This window comes from Protomyctophum parallelum, assembly GCF_964188405.1.
Source record: "Protomyctophum parallelum genome assembly, chromosome: 7".
Classification (NCBI taxonomy): Eukaryota; Metazoa; Chordata; class Actinopteri; order Myctophiformes; family Myctophidae; genus Protomyctophum; species Protomyctophum parallelum.
In genome coordinates this window covers 41,798,310-41,815,464 of record NC_139705.1, presented here as the reverse complement: position 1 = coordinate 41,815,464, position 17,155 = coordinate 41,798,310, and the positions used below count along the sequence as shown (strand labels likewise).

General features: G+C 41.5%; 1 protein-coding gene across 1 annotated transcript; it reads right to left on the bottom strand.

Moving 5' to 3' along the window:
* Nucleotides 1-1,129: 1,129 nt before the first annotated feature.
* LOC310861662 (putative helicase mov-10-B.1) lies at nt 1,130-16,928 on the bottom strand. Its single transcript, XM_083769211.1, has 23 exons — nt 16,729-16,928; nt 16,492-16,597; nt 15,292-15,461; nt 14,878-14,995; nt 14,633-14,774; nt 14,148-14,403; nt 13,481-13,582; nt 12,898-13,087; nt 11,873-12,015; nt 11,337-11,513; nt 10,823-10,935; nt 9,344-9,540; nt 8,517-8,614; nt 6,094-6,191; nt 5,540-5,638; nt 5,104-5,215; nt 4,893-5,010; nt 4,173-4,379; nt 3,494-3,565; nt 3,256-3,381; nt 3,060-3,148; nt 2,499-2,605; nt 1,130-2,378 (listed from the first exon to the last, which is right to left on the bottom strand). The coding sequence occupies exons 1-23, from the start codon at nt 16,857-16,859 to the stop codon at nt 2,371-2,373; spliced, it is 2,979 nt and encodes a 992-aa protein (XP_083625337.1). The 5' UTR covers nt 16,860-16,928; the 3' UTR covers nt 1,130-2,370.
* Between the last annotated feature and the right edge of the window lie 227 nt (nt 16,929-17,155).

The following is a 17,155-nucleotide window of genomic DNA, read 5'->3' as shown; positions in this document are numbered from 1 at the left end:
ATATTCCCTGTTGTAATACATCCAGGGATCTCATCAGGACCAAAGACTTCCTTGTATTATAGCAAAAATTAAAATAGAAAAAGATTGTCTGTTGGTTGTTCCACTTGCCACGTACACAAGCACACTGTAGCCTACAGCAGGTCTGGGGTACATTTACAGTTGGTCTATTTCTGACTGGATTAGTACACTTACACTAATCTTATTATGAATGTTATAGGTCTCCCACTCCTCCACAAAACTACAATGCAAATGATGGGCACAGTATCACTGTGTATAAAAAAAACTATTGCATGATTACACTGACTGTCATCTGCAGCATATTGTGTCATGGTATTTGTGTATGAGGTTAATCACTAGGCATGATAAAGTCAGTGAGAGTGAGTGATCATGAAGGATAATGTCTGATAACGATCAAACAGACAACAGTTACTTTAACTACCTAAAGTTAAAGTTGAAGTTCAATTGGCTTTATTCAAGTTCCAATCATTTGTCCAAAGGAGGAGCCTGACAGGAATTAAGTTGGGAGAATCAACTTGGTTTACGTAGACTAGAGCCTTTTAAAGCTGATTAAGGTACGGCTACTGAAGTACAGTCTAAGTCTTAAAGGGATATTTCACTCTCAAACATGTTTGGGGGCATTTTTACAGTCTGCTTTTGTGAAATAGTAGGAAATTGAATAAGCTTGGAAGTTGGAAAAGGCCGTCAACATAAAAATACAACATACATACAACATACAACATAAAAATACATTATAGGTGAATAATCAGTTTTCTGTCTGTGTCTGTTTTACTACTCAGTGCTCATGTGATTCGGTCGAGAGCCTATGATTACCGGTAGTTGCGCGCGGACACACACACACACACACACACACACACACACACACACACACTGACACACACACACACAATCTCTATCCTTTCTAGACCATTTTTGTTTTTTACATGCAAGGATGTACAGTAGCCTAACTATGTGACCTTACTTACTATATCTGGTTTCCATAGAAACCTGCATGGATGTGATGAACAATACTTTCAAGATGTCAAAATCATGAAATCATACAATTCATTTAATTAATTAATTCTTAATTTGACTAAGTCAGGACAAGAAACAAAGTGATGTTGTTGGAATCTCATTTTCCATTTATTCATGATGACTTCCAGAGAAACATTGAACTCCAGAAAGCCAATGGCTAGATTTTAGAATCATGATTGAAATTTGAATTGATTCATCGCTCATCGCTGTTTACATGTTTTTGTTTTACACTAAATGTAATCATGAAACTTGCCAATTAATTCAAACACATGATTTGGTCAGCTGTTGTTCCTGTCCATTAACACAACAGTTATTCTTTTTTAATTCAATGCAATTGTGAACAATAGCCAAGTCTGATAATATATCCATTTGGCCAATCACTGCAGCTCAACAGTCAATGTGAGGTATGGTCAAGGAGAAGACCATTGTCTGTGATCTCGGGAAGGCTGTTCCACACACGGACAGCAGTGTGGAGAAAGGTTCAGTCTTTGACCATAACATTATACATCCATCTCTCCTATAAAAAACATGTAAATATAATAGTACACCAAATCTCCCCATTAATCAGGCTCACAGGAGAACAATAAAATGACAGGCCATCATTACAAAGATATGGCACCAAATGAGCAAGAAAATAAAACATTTAGATAAAAAACATACAAAAACTATATGTAACTTCTACTACAAATCATGATTAATAATTGTGATTAAGATATTAAGCCACGTATTGATTTTAACCATAATGGGTTAAATGTCTTTGGTTCTGAATCAAATACCTCAAGTAGGTCTGCTGATACATTTTAAATGTATAGTCACTGTCAGATGGAAACCTTGTAAATCCAAAAGAATTATACTTTTAAGGAATTAGAAAAATATATAATCTGTGTTCCAATGTAGTTATTATACATTATACAGTTATCTTAATACTTTATTAGTTAAATATTTATGAAACCCACTTTCACTTAAAAAAAATATTCAGTAATAGCTAAAATAGCCAATCTACAAGCGACAAACTTGTAGAACTTTTTTTAGCTACTTTCCAACACTGTTGTACGACAAAGTAGGGCATTAATAAAAAAATTATACAAAAGTTTAAATATGGAGATACAAGGTTTCTGCCCGACTGCAACAAAGTATATATTCATGAAGTTTCAATGTATTCATACACTTAAAATCTTTGTTCAGCAGATACAAGATGCCCCTCATGACCTGAATTACACTATTACAAAGAAATTGACAAAGTTGTCTAGATTCTTTCCACACGTGCAGATCAGAGGTCATTCAGTTCACAGGTTATTCCTCCAGTCTGGGTCCAGATGCTGCTGAACTGGACTCTCCTCAGTCTCCTGGGGGGAAACGGGGTAAAAATAATTAGCTTCATTTTAAAATAATATTGTGTGTGTGTGTGTGTGTGTGTGTGTGTGTGTGTGTGTGTGCGCTTGCTTCTCTTTATGTTTAACACTCACCATTAATCTCCATGTGGAGGAGAAGTTTGGCCAATCTGTTCTCCACCTCGTCGTCTGTGTCTGAGAAACCGGTGTAGCCTCCTTCATCCTTACAGTATTGGATGAACCTTGGGGAGACCGGGAGATTAGGTAAGACACAGAAAGACAATATAGAATCATAGTTTCATGTGCTTTATCAGGGTTGAGCAGTAGATGTGTGCATGCGTGTGTGTGCTCACAGCCTCACACTTGATAATGCCTATAATGTACTACACTGGACCCATTGGAACACTGGGTCACTGGGTCACTGGGATTTAATTTGTGCCTTTGTACCGTGACGCTCCCGCCATGTAAAAGCTTCTGACGCAAGGTAAACAGTGTGTGCTTGTTCCAATGATACTCGAGTGTGTGTAGCGAGTGTGTGTGTGTGTGTGGGGGAAGGGCAAACTCCAACTTTTAAAGTGAACGCGTATGGTGGCACCTGGAACTGGGATTTATGCTAACAGCTAGCCGCAATAAATGAGTTAAAACAACATTTTGCAACGGTACAGCATATGGAGCTGGTGACATTGTGACACTCACCTGTCCCACGTCGGGTCCGTTTTCAGCACTATGGGGTTTCCCACCACAATCATCAGGGCTTTGGCTCGAGTCATCGCCACATTGAACCTCTGACCCAGGAATAGAAAAGTGTCAACATACAACAGTCAGTGATCATTTATCAATTTGGTAGAATTTTATTAACACTCATGATTTTGTTCTTTTACACACTACGTACCTTCTCATTCTTCACAAAGCCCAGGGAGAAACGCTCATCAAACTCCATATACTTGCGGCTGCTGCGAACTGTAGATACCAGAATGACCATCCTCTCCTGACCTTGAAACTCTTCTACCGAGCCCACCTGGCGCACGGACACATACAGACACACACACGTGAAAATCTATTTCTGATCTGCCAAATGGCCGATATTTTTCATGTAACCTGTATTTACCGGTAGTTCCATTTCCTTGTACCTTCAGTTCATGCATGTTCTCCACTCTAATGTTCTCCTCCACCTTCTGAAGGGCCTTTCGGATCTTCTGCACCTACATGAGCAGCATTCCCAGAAAACACCTCATTTCATTTTACATTTCAATAATTTTCCACACATATGAATGAGTAGATTCTATCACAGCGGTGTTAATAACTATGTTATGAATCAATCAATCAAGTCTGTTTTGCCAAATAATATGGGGGTCCACTTGCAATATCGACACGGCTCAACAGCTCTAGACCAGCGGTTCCCAAACCTTTTTGGCCATGCACCCCCTGTTACCCCCTGACCTAGCTGACCTGCACCCCCACATGGAAATATTAATTGCATAAGCTACTGTAAATAGAGAAATAAATGTCCTATTTATCCACATATATGCACATATTTTAACCTGAATATGGCATATTATATATATGCAGCACAAGCTATATTCTGCATATACTTGCCATATATTGGCATAATATGTTAAAATATTTAAAATAAAACCATCTCATGTTGCGCACCCCTAGAAGGAGCCCACGCACCACAAGGGGTGCACGCACCACAGTTTGGGAATCACTGCTCAGTCTAAACCATTGCTCTAGACTAGTCTAGAATTATAAAGTGAACTGTGGTATTATGCCTGCATATGAAAGGCAATGGAAGTGTACATTTCCCACCTGTTTCCTGTAGGGGGCAATGATGCCAATATCTTTGGGTGTGATTCTGGACAGGCCATTCTTGCCCTGTGTCTGCAGGAGTTTCTTCAGGTAGTCCATGAGCAGCTCCACCTCCGCTACGTTGAAGTATGAAGGACTGCTGGCCTCACGCTGATCCACACCCGTCACCCCGTGGAAGATCACCGGGAACTTCTGAGAGGATAACGCCTACAGAGACAATGAAGCCTACTTTATCCCATTTTGACCTGAGATCAGATTCTAAAAATGTCTTCTACATCCTGACAGTTTTCTGAAAAAGCTATGTTTCTATGTCAGTCGTTCTTCGATTTTTCAAATATTGTGACGCTTGAGGTCGCATAACGTTTTTCACATGAAAATCCAATTATTTAGGGGCATGTGAACACAGTTGTAGGAATTAGTTTAGGTTACTATAAACTCTGTATGTACATTCTCAGGCCGTGTATCCACCAAGGTGATTTTTCAATCAATGGAGCAATCGAAGCAATGGCTCCCACACCTTTTATATGGAGCATTGCTAACCCAGACCCCATCTGTGAAACGACTTAGCTGGCGACATCGGCGCAATTTAAATTGCTTCGTTGTGAATGAGAACAATGTACACTAGCCTTCCCCAAAGGTTGTGTCACAACTTCCCCTATTTGTGTCACACTAATGCCTAAATTGTAAATGTAAAAGTATGTCTGTATGTGTAAACGTTACCTTTTTGGGCAGGTATTCCCATCTGCAGTAGGAGTTGCACAGCACCTCGTCAGCACATGCTTGGAGATCTCCATCATAGAACATTTCATTGGGGATCTTCAGAATAGCAGGATGGGACCTGCCACAGCATAACATCACACATGTAAATACATTCATTCTGTCATGATAAACTAACCACTAGCCATTATCATTATTATTATTATTAATGGACCTGTAGTTATTCAGTAGTTTGGTGACATAATGGTTGTCGAACTTCCCCTCTTGGTTCTTCTGGTACAGAGAGACATCCGTGTTGTTCATCAAACGCTCCAACAAGGAGACGCCTGCAGATGGAAGAACGTTCTCATCAGCATACATTTTCATGAAATACCATTTTATTTTTCAAGCTATTCAAATTAAATTAGCCGATCTACCGATTTAGGAGTCCTTCCTTGATATAAAATCAGACCCGTCTGAACCGAGTAGTGCTGTGTGTGTGTGTGTGTGTGCGCGCTGCAGTGGTCAATGGGTCTGTGTGTGTGTGTTAGGCTACTCAACAGTTACACCTTAGGTCACTGTGGGGTATTTCCGTACTCAAGTGAACCCACATTGCTGTTCCTTGGAGTGGCTAGCACCACTCAAAAATGTTCCTAAAAACAAGTTCCTACCCATGCCATGTTTGAGTGCCAGTGGAGATTTGAGGATGGGTCCAAGTTGCTTGGGGTCTCCAGCCAGGACCACCTGACCAGAGTCTGCATGGAGTAGCCCTGCGTAACATGGATAAGACATGAGAGCAGATGAACACATGTTGTTAGAATTGTTATATTTTTCTTTCACCTGCTGAAAGGGCTGCAATTAATCTCTTTGTGGTTATCGTATCGATTACTTTTTTGATTCGAGTAATCGAAAAGCAGAAATTTTTTGATCATTTGTTTTATCTTTTACATAAACTAATTCATATGATTTTTTTTTATTGATTAGTCTGATTAACCACTTGAGCCCTATTTAATTCTTCATCATACAACAGCGTCACACAGAAATAGCCGATGTACAAGCTCACAACCTGTCACCATGAGACACGCTTTGAGCTTGTAGATCGACAGTTTTAGCTGAAACAGTTGGAAAGAAAAAAGGGACATTTCAATTTTTTCATTATAAAAATTGAGTATCAATTTTATTATCGATTAAGTTGATTCGTTTTGATGAACTGTTGCAACTCTACCTGCCAATGGGATGATGCATTCAGGCTCCACTGCATGTCCTGCCTCGTCCACAAACACATGCGTGAAATGTCCTGAAGGAATCCCTCCTGTAACCAGCCTACACAACGGAATACAAACACATTACAAACACATCAACGTTTTTGGCTGGGGATTCCATGGCTTTGGCCATGTCTCGCGACCCCCGTCCCGCCCCCCTCCCCACCACCAATACAAACTGACTGCAAAAATAAGTTTAAAAATAGAGAAAATATATCATAAAGAATACTGAAACCATGCAGATACAATCATTAAAGAAAGTTTCCGTTTTCCAGCCATTCAGTTGCATTTATTTTATTTTATCATATCATACTATAATTCAGTCAATGTCTGAATGAATGAATGTCTGTCTGTCTGAATGAATGTCAGAAACACCGGCGTATCTCCTCATTGCCTGCACCAATCGCTCCCACTTTTCACACAGGCATTGGCCATAATAATATGGAGGTCTTAACGAAGCCATTTTTTCAATAAGATTAATAATGAATTTATTAGTGAATAAAAACCCGTTTATTTGTCCGTGGTCTATCTCCGACCGAGCCACACTATTAGCACACATCTCTCCATGCCAAAATAAATCTGCACGCTCCCAGACTCAGGCTACATTCTACCGATGCAACTGTCATATTTACTCTACAGATATTGTTTTTACATCACCACACGATCCCACGGGCAAAGTTGCGCTGATCTGCTCCACAGTACACCACCTCAGGCCCCTCCCCCTTTGCACAGACAGGCGTTTGGCGATTCAAACCACACACGGGTAAAAACAGCGCAGGCACCATTGTGGCAGACAGGCAGCTGTTACACACGGCGCATAGCCTACTAAGGTTATTTAACCACTTTTTGCAATGCAATGTTTGAACGTCACTTCATATTATAACTTCAAACCAAACGCGGGTGACACGCCTGGTCACAAACATTGAACAGCACGGCCACGATCACAACGGAATGATTATCTATCGGGGTGGCTCTGTTGGATCACTTGATATAACTTTTAACCAAACGTGGGTGAAACAGCGTGCAGTCGCGCACGTAAAGAGTGCACGTGCGCACGCACATGGAGTGGACGGATTGATTGATATACCAAAACAACCCTTGCTTAGCACCTCGCTAAAAGTGTGTGCGCAGGCTACTCTGAGGTGGGCACCCACTGTCGTTATAATAAGGAACCTTCTGCCCTTGCCTGGCTTGATTAGTGTGTGTGTGTGTGTGTGTGTGTGTGTGTGTGTGTGTGTGTGTGTGTATGTGTGTGTGTGTGTGTGTGTGCGTGCGTGTGCAGACTACTTTCGCTGTGAGCGTGTGTGTAAACTACTTAAGCTGTGTGTGCGCACGTGCGTATGTGTGCGCGTGCGTCATCGCGTGGCCGTTTTCAGTTCGCTATAAACACAACACGAGATACAACTGTCTTGAACATAAGCCACACACACACACAGCGTGAAGTGGCTACAGCGCACGCTCCGGTGAAAACAGCTAATCTACAAGCTCACAACATCACAGGTTGCAAAAGCCATGAGTTCTCTCAAGCCAAAGCTCACAATTGAGACCGTTTTGGACGAAATCCACCTGCAAATTGGATCTGTGTGACTGTCCATATATAGGTGCATGTCAAACTGGGGGTCCTTGATACTTTTCAAATGGGGCTCTGTGGGCTAATAAGTGTAAATGTTGCGGTCCTTGCTCTTGCCATGAAAACGTTTCCCTACCATGCATTTGTAAGAATACTTTCATGTTATACTGCTGTTTTTATTCATAAAAGAAACACACACACACACACACACACACACACACACACACACACACACACACACACACACACACACACACACACACACACACACACACACACACACACACACACACACACACAAATATATTATACAAGTTGAAATATATCAGAACGGGTAAGGACTAGTAATTCGGGGACCCCCCAAAATAATTAAGCCATTGTCCGGTGCTCTACTTGGATGTTTCCTGTGATTTCTCCTGTAGGCCTACCTGGAATATCTCGTTCTGTAAGGTTTTTTGGACTTCCTGTGTTTTGTTTAGTTTTGCCTTTTTGGTTTTTGGTTTGTACTTTTTGAATAGTTTAGCCCATTGGCTTCCCTGAGTTGTTTGCTTGTGCTTGCCTTGCTGCCGTGTTTGTAAGCTAGGCTGCTTCTTTAATAATAAAACAGTTTGAAACTACTCTGCTCTGCATTTGGGTTCAGTCATTCTGCCACCGTGACACCTTGGTCCTCAACAAATTGCCGGGGCTCGACCCTGGGACCTTCTTCATCCCAAGTGGGCACTCTACCCATTCAGATATAGCATGTAGGTTAAGCTATCTTTATATTATACAGTAACTGGCTATGATGTGTAAACGTTAGTGTGTAGCATTAGCTACCTTCCAGCAGTTAACAGTGTGGTGACGATGATCTTGTACTTCATCAGTTCTTCTTTAGAGGGAAACACGTACGATTCTCCTTCCAGGTTACAGCAATCCTGTGAAAATACATCAGGGTGTAAATGCATGACTTAATTAGTGAAACCATTCAATCTGGGAAAGGATCAGTGTCATTTTTTTTATTTTATATGAGTGGGTCAAGTGTTTTAAAAAAATCACACACGTGTGAACTGAGTGGTGCAATTCACCCCCCCCCCCCCCCCCCCCCCCTCTCTCTCTCTCTCTCTCTCTCTCGCTCTCTCTCTCACTCTCTCTCTCATTAGAGTCACTACCCCTCTCACTGTTTCTGGCGCCCCCTACTGCTATTATTAAGTCACATACTCATGCTCACACAGACACACAGACACACAGACACACAAACAAACAAACAAACAAGTACGAGGACATTGCAAGCTGGTTGTAGGAGTGGTTGCACCACTCAAATAGCAGATATACAAGATCCGCTACTTTTGAAATAAAACTTGCGAACATTTGTGCAAATCTTTGAATATATATATTTTAAAATCAAACATTTTGTTGCTGCGGGTCCAAATACATATATCTTTGGGAGTCCGTGACATGAAAATGTTTGAGCACCACTGATATACTGTAGCAACAGACTTTTTAGAAGACATTTGTATAATCGGCCTCAGGTCTTACCGTCTTAATGGGTTAATTAGAAGCTAAGAGGTACAATTAGTTCAAGGGACAGAGATACACTTAGTTCATTAGAAGGAACAGTGGGACAGATTAGTTCATTAGAAGGGACAGACGTGTCAGTTACTGACCAATAGACAGTCAGGAACAGCGTTGGGGTCCCAGCTCCTGGCGTACATGCGGTACACATCGCGTTTGTCCACATGCAGCACTATCTTCTTACAGAGGAGGTCAGTGGCGCTGTTGCACGGAGCACAGGCCAGGATGTGGCAGGAACCCTGGGTCTTCTGGATCTGCTTGATGGCCTCAACCACAGTCACAGTTTTACCTGACCAACACACACACACGGCAGCAATGTAATAATGTTAACCGTTACTTTCACTAAGTCACCCCTCTTCAATGTTACTGCCGTTTCCATTGAATTTGACTGTGTTAGTTTGGTTTTGAATTTAATTTAATAACTATCTGTGGTGAAAGAGTTTGATTGATTGAAACGTGTAATTATGTACATAGTTTGTAGAATGGGTACAGTTCAAAAGAAAGTACAGGTCAATACAAAAACTGCTACTGCAAGGATATATCCAGGAAAAGCACTAAGACTTGTTTACATCAGGGTCCTCCATTTTCAATTCATCAGTCAGTTGGTAGAAAGTACGAAATATGGTGCACTGGCCAATAAATACTACATAGGTTTAAATTGGGTGCAAGTGTTATTGTTTCAAATATATTTTAAATAGCTAAATTCTGATTATTGCTATAGCCTAGGCCTAGGGCATAGCAGTGGCAGCCATTTTCTGATGAAATATAATGTCCTAACTTGCTTTCTGACCTGAGTAAAAGTCATGCATCTAGAGCATGTATTTGCGTTACATGCGTATCTAATGTCATTATGAGTTAAGGTCTCAGCTTCCAGCAGACTACATGTCGCAAACTGTTCTAAAGTGGTAATAATCAAGAATGAGCACCATGACATTATTGCGGGAAGGTAGTTTAAGAAACATCAGCCATCGTGGCAAGCTCAGCATTAACTGGTAACAAAAGCTGTGCTGAGGGTACCATATGTGGCTAGCAGGATGATGAGTAGAGACTAGAGACCTGTAGCCATGGAGAACATCCAACTGTAACTTATCCATTCTTTAGCTCCCCATAATAGGAGTATGTGGCGTTGAATGGGTTGAATGGGTTTGGGATTTGGGATTTCAGTGTGCCGAGAGCTGACTAGACAACACCTGTTGGCATTCAGAGTGATATCAGAACCAATTTCCTATTTTAGACATGATGTTACTAGGAGGTTCAAAGGGAAGGGCACTAACCGAAGGCCTATATATGCGTATACTCAGAACTGTTAAAACACTTGATGCAACGACTTATGTGCCTTGTATCAACTCGCCACAGCTACTTGAAAAGATCTGTGCTTCAGTGAGGATTCTGGTCTCCGTCTTGTTTCTTGAAAACACTATTATAAAGAACAAACACTCTATAGCAATGATTGATAATCAGAATATAGAGCTTTAACTTTTTGTTTTGAACTAAAGAAATGTATCACTTACAGCACCTTTAAATACCAAGTACAGTATACCGTAATCAAGTACACACTTTCTCCAGTATACCTGTGCCAGGTGGTCCAAACAGCAGGTAAGGAGCTGGTTTAGAAGATCCAGCTACAATGTGTTTTACAGCGGTGTACTGCTCTGGGTTCTTCTCGAGCTGTTTGTCAAACAGTCTACAGAGAGAAAGGTACAACCATGTGGTATAAATAAGTTGGCTTTAAAACCCACTTAAACCCTATATACTTAGTTGAGTCCCCCAGGGCTCTATACTAGGTCCCCTGGTATTTCCCTCAACAAGCTCACAATGTGTCACAAGACAAACTGGGTTTTTTGCAGTTCAGACGAGACAAGGCTAGGGTTTATGTGGTTCTGGCTTCAGCACTGTGTTCAAGTACAAGCTGATCATATATACAGTATTGTGATTTGTGATGAAGTGAACACCGCTTTTTGTAGACAAGGCCCCTAATAAAGCAGAGGAGAGCATTCTATACAGTGAGCAGACAATACCTTTCTTTTCATGTGGTTAATGAATGTAGACAAGAGTGCGTGGATGACAGTGGCTAGAATGACTGACCTCAGGCTGGGTAGCTTTAGCTCCTGGTGTGGGGAGGTGGAAGCTGTAGGGAACAGCACTTTCCCCAGTCCGTGTTTAGCCATCAGCTCTACTGCTCTGTGATAGAGACGCATGATCAGGCGGCTGGGGATGAACTCCACACTGAACTTCATGTCTTCTATGAAGACATCCAGCAACCTGCAGTACCAATTCACAACACACTGGGTGAGCTTCAAGAGTCCAAAATCTAATGTATTGTCACATCACTGGTTTACAGATGTACAGAAGTGGCTGAAATTATTTTGTTCTTTTTTTTTTTTAAGGATGGGGAGAGGGAGAGCAGGAAGAAAAACCAAACATTAAAAAATATAGATATCTACATAGTAGCAGATACCGTATGTACATGAGGTTAAACATAGTGTGGTAGGTCCACATAGCAGCAGGTATACCAATTCACACTAATTAAAAGGGTTGAATTGTTACATCTTACACCAAATAATTAACATATCTACAAAGCAGCAGATACAGTATGCACCTGTACATGAGGTTAAACATACTTTTGGTTGAAGCCCAGTTTGAGTTGGTCCAGCTCCACATAGTGGACAAATCCACTGTATTTAAACCCTTTCTCCCCTTTTGGGCAAACGAGCAGCTCATCGCCACGCAGCACAGATGGACGGTTCTCGCACACACCTGGAACCTGACAGAGAGCAAGAATGAGTGTGTTTTGTAAGTTTGTGTGTGTTACGGATGTAGGAATATGAGTCTGGTTACGTGTTTGTATGTGCGCGCCCGTTTGTCTAATTGGTCCCTGCCGATCCGTCAGCACAGCCATTGGTGGGGAGCGTTCCCCAGTCCCCACGCTCCATCATTGGTCGACTGTGTCTCCTACTGCGGCATCCAATCGTCTCCACCCTGAAGACTTCACTCCTGGCCGCTGTCATTCAGTTTCAAACTCTAGAGTAGAGTAGTGACAGCGTGCCCTCCGTGCAGGGAAAGATAATGTCTTAACCCCTTTCATTCATGGAGTAAAACCTAATTTGCAAGAGTTGCTACATAACTGATTAAACTAATTAAAGTGCTTAATGTGTTTTTGTGATCCAGGGCAGGTATTTTAGGTAGGTATTTTTCTATAGTATATTTCCACTGTTAGATTCACTAGGTAGTTAAGCAGGCACCTCACAATTCACATTGTATTTTTGTTTTGAGTTAGGTAGAAGGATAGAGTAGTCAGATAGTTAGGTTTTCTTTTTTACTAATTAAAGTATCAGTTAGGTAGTTTTTGTTAGGAAAATATGTTAGGATATTTTGTTTGGTTCTTTGCTTCAGGTCCTGCTCAGCCCTGCTCACTTAGCCGCACTTTTATATTGTCTTTCACTAATCACTAACTTGTATGCCATGCCACAAAAACCGAAAAAAACACAATTTCTGGCATTAAACATCTTTGCCTTATTATAACCACCCTTGACTCAGTGAGTCGTTACAGTGTGTGTGTGTGTGTGTGTGTGTGTGTGTGTGTGTGTGTGTGTGTGCGCGCGCGCGCGTGTGTGTGTCATGACTCATGTGTATGACTAAAATTAACCTTCAAAATGAGAAGTCTTCTGTTGCCTCTGTCTCGGACCATGGTGGCGTATTGTTTGTCGTTGTTGGGGATGTTGTATTTCCTGATGTCCACCATCATCTGAATTTCCTCTAGATACAACATCAACTGGAACTTCTTGCGGTAGTTCTCCTCATTCAGTGGACTCTTAAGCACTTCCACCCTGGGGTCCCTATGGTAGGCACATTAAAGATTTTAGATTTTTAATCATTTCATAATCAGAGGCAGCTTGGCCACGATATGTAAAATGTGTGATATATATCACGATATGTGATACTCTATGTAAAAATCACACCCGTGTGAAGTGAGGGGCGCTAATATTAAAGTCTAACTCATGTTGCTGATTAGATGATGTAATGGTGATGTAAAACAAAAGGTGACAAAACAAACATTAAATTATCTTTATTGTTAATGGCATTTAATGTTTGTGTTAGGGACAAGATGACAAGATAAAAACAAACATTAAACCTGTATATAGGAGGGTCTAGCACCCCTCAAAAATACATATCACATTCACTCTACAAGTCTACAGTATAGGGCTTTCCTACATTGACGTTACATTTACCTTGACTTAGGGTCCTTCAGTTTACGGACCAGCGGGTTCATGTAAGCAGGAACCTCATACTGGTTCAGCCGGATCACTGTGTTGAGGCGCAACTCTGACAATCTGTTTATAGGGGAACATTTGTATCTTCAGTAAAATGAACAGGAAGTTGACATTTTTCTTTAAAACAAATTATGCAATACTGGGTTTTGTGATACTGATATTATACTAATTTATATTGGCAGAATCTGTTTTGTTTGTGTTCAATCAATATGCTAAAAGAGTGAATTTGAAAGCTGTTTCACTGTTCAATGCAAGTCAATGAGGAAGCTATTTTTTTAATATCAATATCTAACCAATGGAGCAACAGAGCAAGATATCGTGCTTTAGAAAGCTTAGTGACACATAGTGACACATCAATATGAAGCCATTTTGACCTGAGGAGATCAGATTAAAAGAATGTCTGTTTGTTTTCTGAAAAAGCTGTTTCTATGTCAGTCGTTCTTCGATTTTTCAAAAATAGCAGACCTACAGGCTCTGCTATTCAAGAGCTATGAGCTTGTAGATCTGCTTTTTCAATAGCTAAAGCATCACATTATGCTAACACGAAAAGGGCTTCCCGCCCAAAATGGGTTAAAGAAGATTTACAGTCCACTTGTAGTCAACATGAGGAGTGTATGGTGTTTACCTCTCAGGCCGCACGCCGCCCACAGTCTTGCTCTTCTCATCTCCTGTTATCATCATGCAAGCAATGCTGCAAGGTGTATAGGGGGATACGGGCCCCAGCTCCTTTCCCAAAGATGTAACACATTCGGCCTCAAGAGAACGCACTATGAGAAAAGGTTTGGAGGCAGACAGGTCTGCTTTGAACCCAAAAGCCAAGGTGGCTTTATAGTAACCTACCCAAGTGGTACGGAAGGACACTTTGATTTCATAGGTATCACCTGGGGACAGAAAAGCATTCAATATTCCATATGCAGTCATGTTAAAGTCAGAATTTGTAATTAAGAAACATTTTAGACTGTGAATAGAAATGCTATAGAAATGCTATAGAATCCAGTCTATAGCATTATAGTGAGTGATTAATATTAAGAAACATGTTGTCGTTCCAATTCTTGGGCAAACATTTGTCGAAGATTTACTGTACAAGCCTGATTGGTTATCTAATCTCACCTGGTTTCAGTTTAAGCGGTTTGGCTGGGGTCACTTTACAGGCATCCTCCAGAATAAAATATTCAAGGAAGTGTAGTAGACTGTAGTAGGTGAAGTAGACATGTTGTGCTCCAGTGTTTTTGACGTACAACCGTACCACATTCTGTTACAATAAGAACAATAGACGGTCACTCAATGGAGCTCTATAGAAGACAATCTTCTTGATGTGTTCTATCAGATACTGTGTGTCACAGCCAGACACTGACCTTGTACACTCCTCCAACTCCTAGAAGACCTTCAACCCCTCCTAGAAGAACCGTCCCATTCTCGAACACATGGTCTGAGGTGATGCTGACACCATGTTTGTCAGAGATCATCCGAGGCCTGTGGAGACAACATGAGACCATTATAGTACTTGCTATTTCATATGACATGAGATGAGAGCATTACTGTACTGGTCTGGTACTTTACTAAAAGTGTACGATGTACGATATCTAGGGCAGTGTGCTTGTGATTGCATGAACAGCAGCAAAACTCATATTTGCCCTTGAAAGTTGAAACATGGATGACATGTAAGCTAGGCTGAAGTGATTAAACAGATTTGTATGCAATATTAACTAATTTAACTGGGGAAACCCTGGAATCTCCTCAAGGACCCCTGGGGGTTCCTGTCCTCTTACCTGTCAGTCTTTAGTTTGTCCATATAAAGGCAGGCCTGTATCCTTTGGGGCAGAACTCTGTTGTTCTGTTCATCAGCGGAGGGGGCCTGTCTGGAGATCGCAGACCCTGCTCTCTGGGCAGCCAATCGCTGCTGATTCCTGGGGGGACGCCATTGGTCCTGATGGGAGGGCTGTCACCATCATGAAATGTTAGTTGACGATTCATTGTCATACTTGCCATGCTTGATGATTGATCAAGCAATGATTGGTTTTTTTTGGGGCATTGAACATTGGAATTTGGAACATATAAAATGTGTGACAATGAGCAATAGCAATAATCAATATAAATAATATCATAAATATACGATGGGCAGGAGAACAGGCCGTATACTAGTCTGCCTATGCTGGATTACCTTCCCCCCATATAGTAGCCTATATCAGTGGTTCTCACACTTTTTCATGTGAAGGACCCCCAAATCGATATGCATTTGGCCATGAACCCCCATCTGAAAATATGTTGTGCTAGGGAAATTTTGCTGGGGACCCCCTGTTGGGTCCCCCTCAAGGACCTCTGCTCTGGTGGTCTCCAGAGTCCGGACCCCACTTTGAAAAGCACACACACGCCACCGGCCTATATTACGGTCGCTCACACTTCCTTATGGAAGTTATCAATCAATTTGGGTGTCTTTGACATGAAAAAAGGGGTATACACTGAACTTAGGGTCAGGACTCTCCGACTCAGCACCGTGCACCATAAACGGGTAGAGGCCAGGGCTAGTTCAACAACCTACCTGCTGCTGACAGGAGCTCTGGCCAACCTGTAGGGGTCGCAAATACAGCGACAGAGATCAGAAATAGATACGGAGGAGACTCCGAGCAGTGGGCAGGCCAGGAACTAGCGCTGAACTCTGGGCACGCGGGGCACCCTGATAGGCTACCCTGATATGCGAGGACCGTTAGGGACTGGGAGACGAGACGGGAGACTGTGACTGGGATGATTTTGGGATCGAGATCGACTGAATCACCACCAATGTAATAATCTACTGTAGGCTAGTCTCTAGACTAGTACTGTATTGTATAGCCCCAACCGAACGTCAACGTGTGCCTTTCATTTATATTATTGCATTAAAAAAAAATAAAGACGTACAAGATGAATACAACGATTGCAATGGTGAATTTGTAAAAACAAAAAAAATAAGTTGCGCTGATGAAGATGCTCACCTTGGAGTTGAAATGAACTTTCCCTGAGTATATGTAGACATACTCGTAAAATGTCAGGGCATAAAGAACACTACTAAAGCTTGGATCTTTGCGTCCTTCCCCATTCCTGAAATAGAATAAAATATAGAATAAACGACTGACTGTCTGCAGTGTCTGACAGTCACACAAGCGCCACATGTTTAGTTTTCGCGAAACCTTATTATCTGAGACAACAAAAAAGATCTCACGGATTCTCACCTGTTCTTGTTCCTGAAATCACGATTATAGATGTCTTTTAGCTCATCCTTGTTGTTTATGTCGTCTCGATTAGTCTTTTTCAAAAAATCAAAGAATTTTAATCCAACATTACTCCGATCGAATGTTTTCATATTTTCATGTTAGGGATTTCCTGGAGCTGTGCAGGAAAGTCGCTCGATCGGCTGAGCTGCGCAGTAGAGTACAGTTAAGTATAGACTTGCAGCTGCAGCTGAGCTAACCTCGGCTCGCAGTCTTTCCGCCCAGTTGCAACTGGTTTAGTTTAGAGGTTTATATCATGTTCTTTGCTCGGTGCTCTGATCCGGTCTAGAGCCCGCCTACTATATCCGCTAACTTGCTCACCATAGGTTGCTACATGCAACATGCACGCATACTTACTACTTCCCGTATCCTGTGTAGACTGGATCTT

Bases quoted from the DNA above. Each gene is read 5' to 3' on its own strand.
- LOC310861662 (XM_083769211.1), bottom strand. From the start codon at position 16,859: ATGAAAACATTCGATCGGAGTAATGTTGGATTAAAATTCTTTGATTTT. The intron at 14,775-14,877 runs GTCAGTGTCTGG...TTATTGTAACAG, and splicing joins GAGTTGGAGGAGTGTACAAG to AATGTGGTACGGTTGTACGT. The intron at 3,566-4,172 runs GTGGGAAATGTA...CTGCTCATGTAG, and splicing joins TTGCCCCCTACAGGAAACAG to GTGCAGAAGATCCGAAAGGC.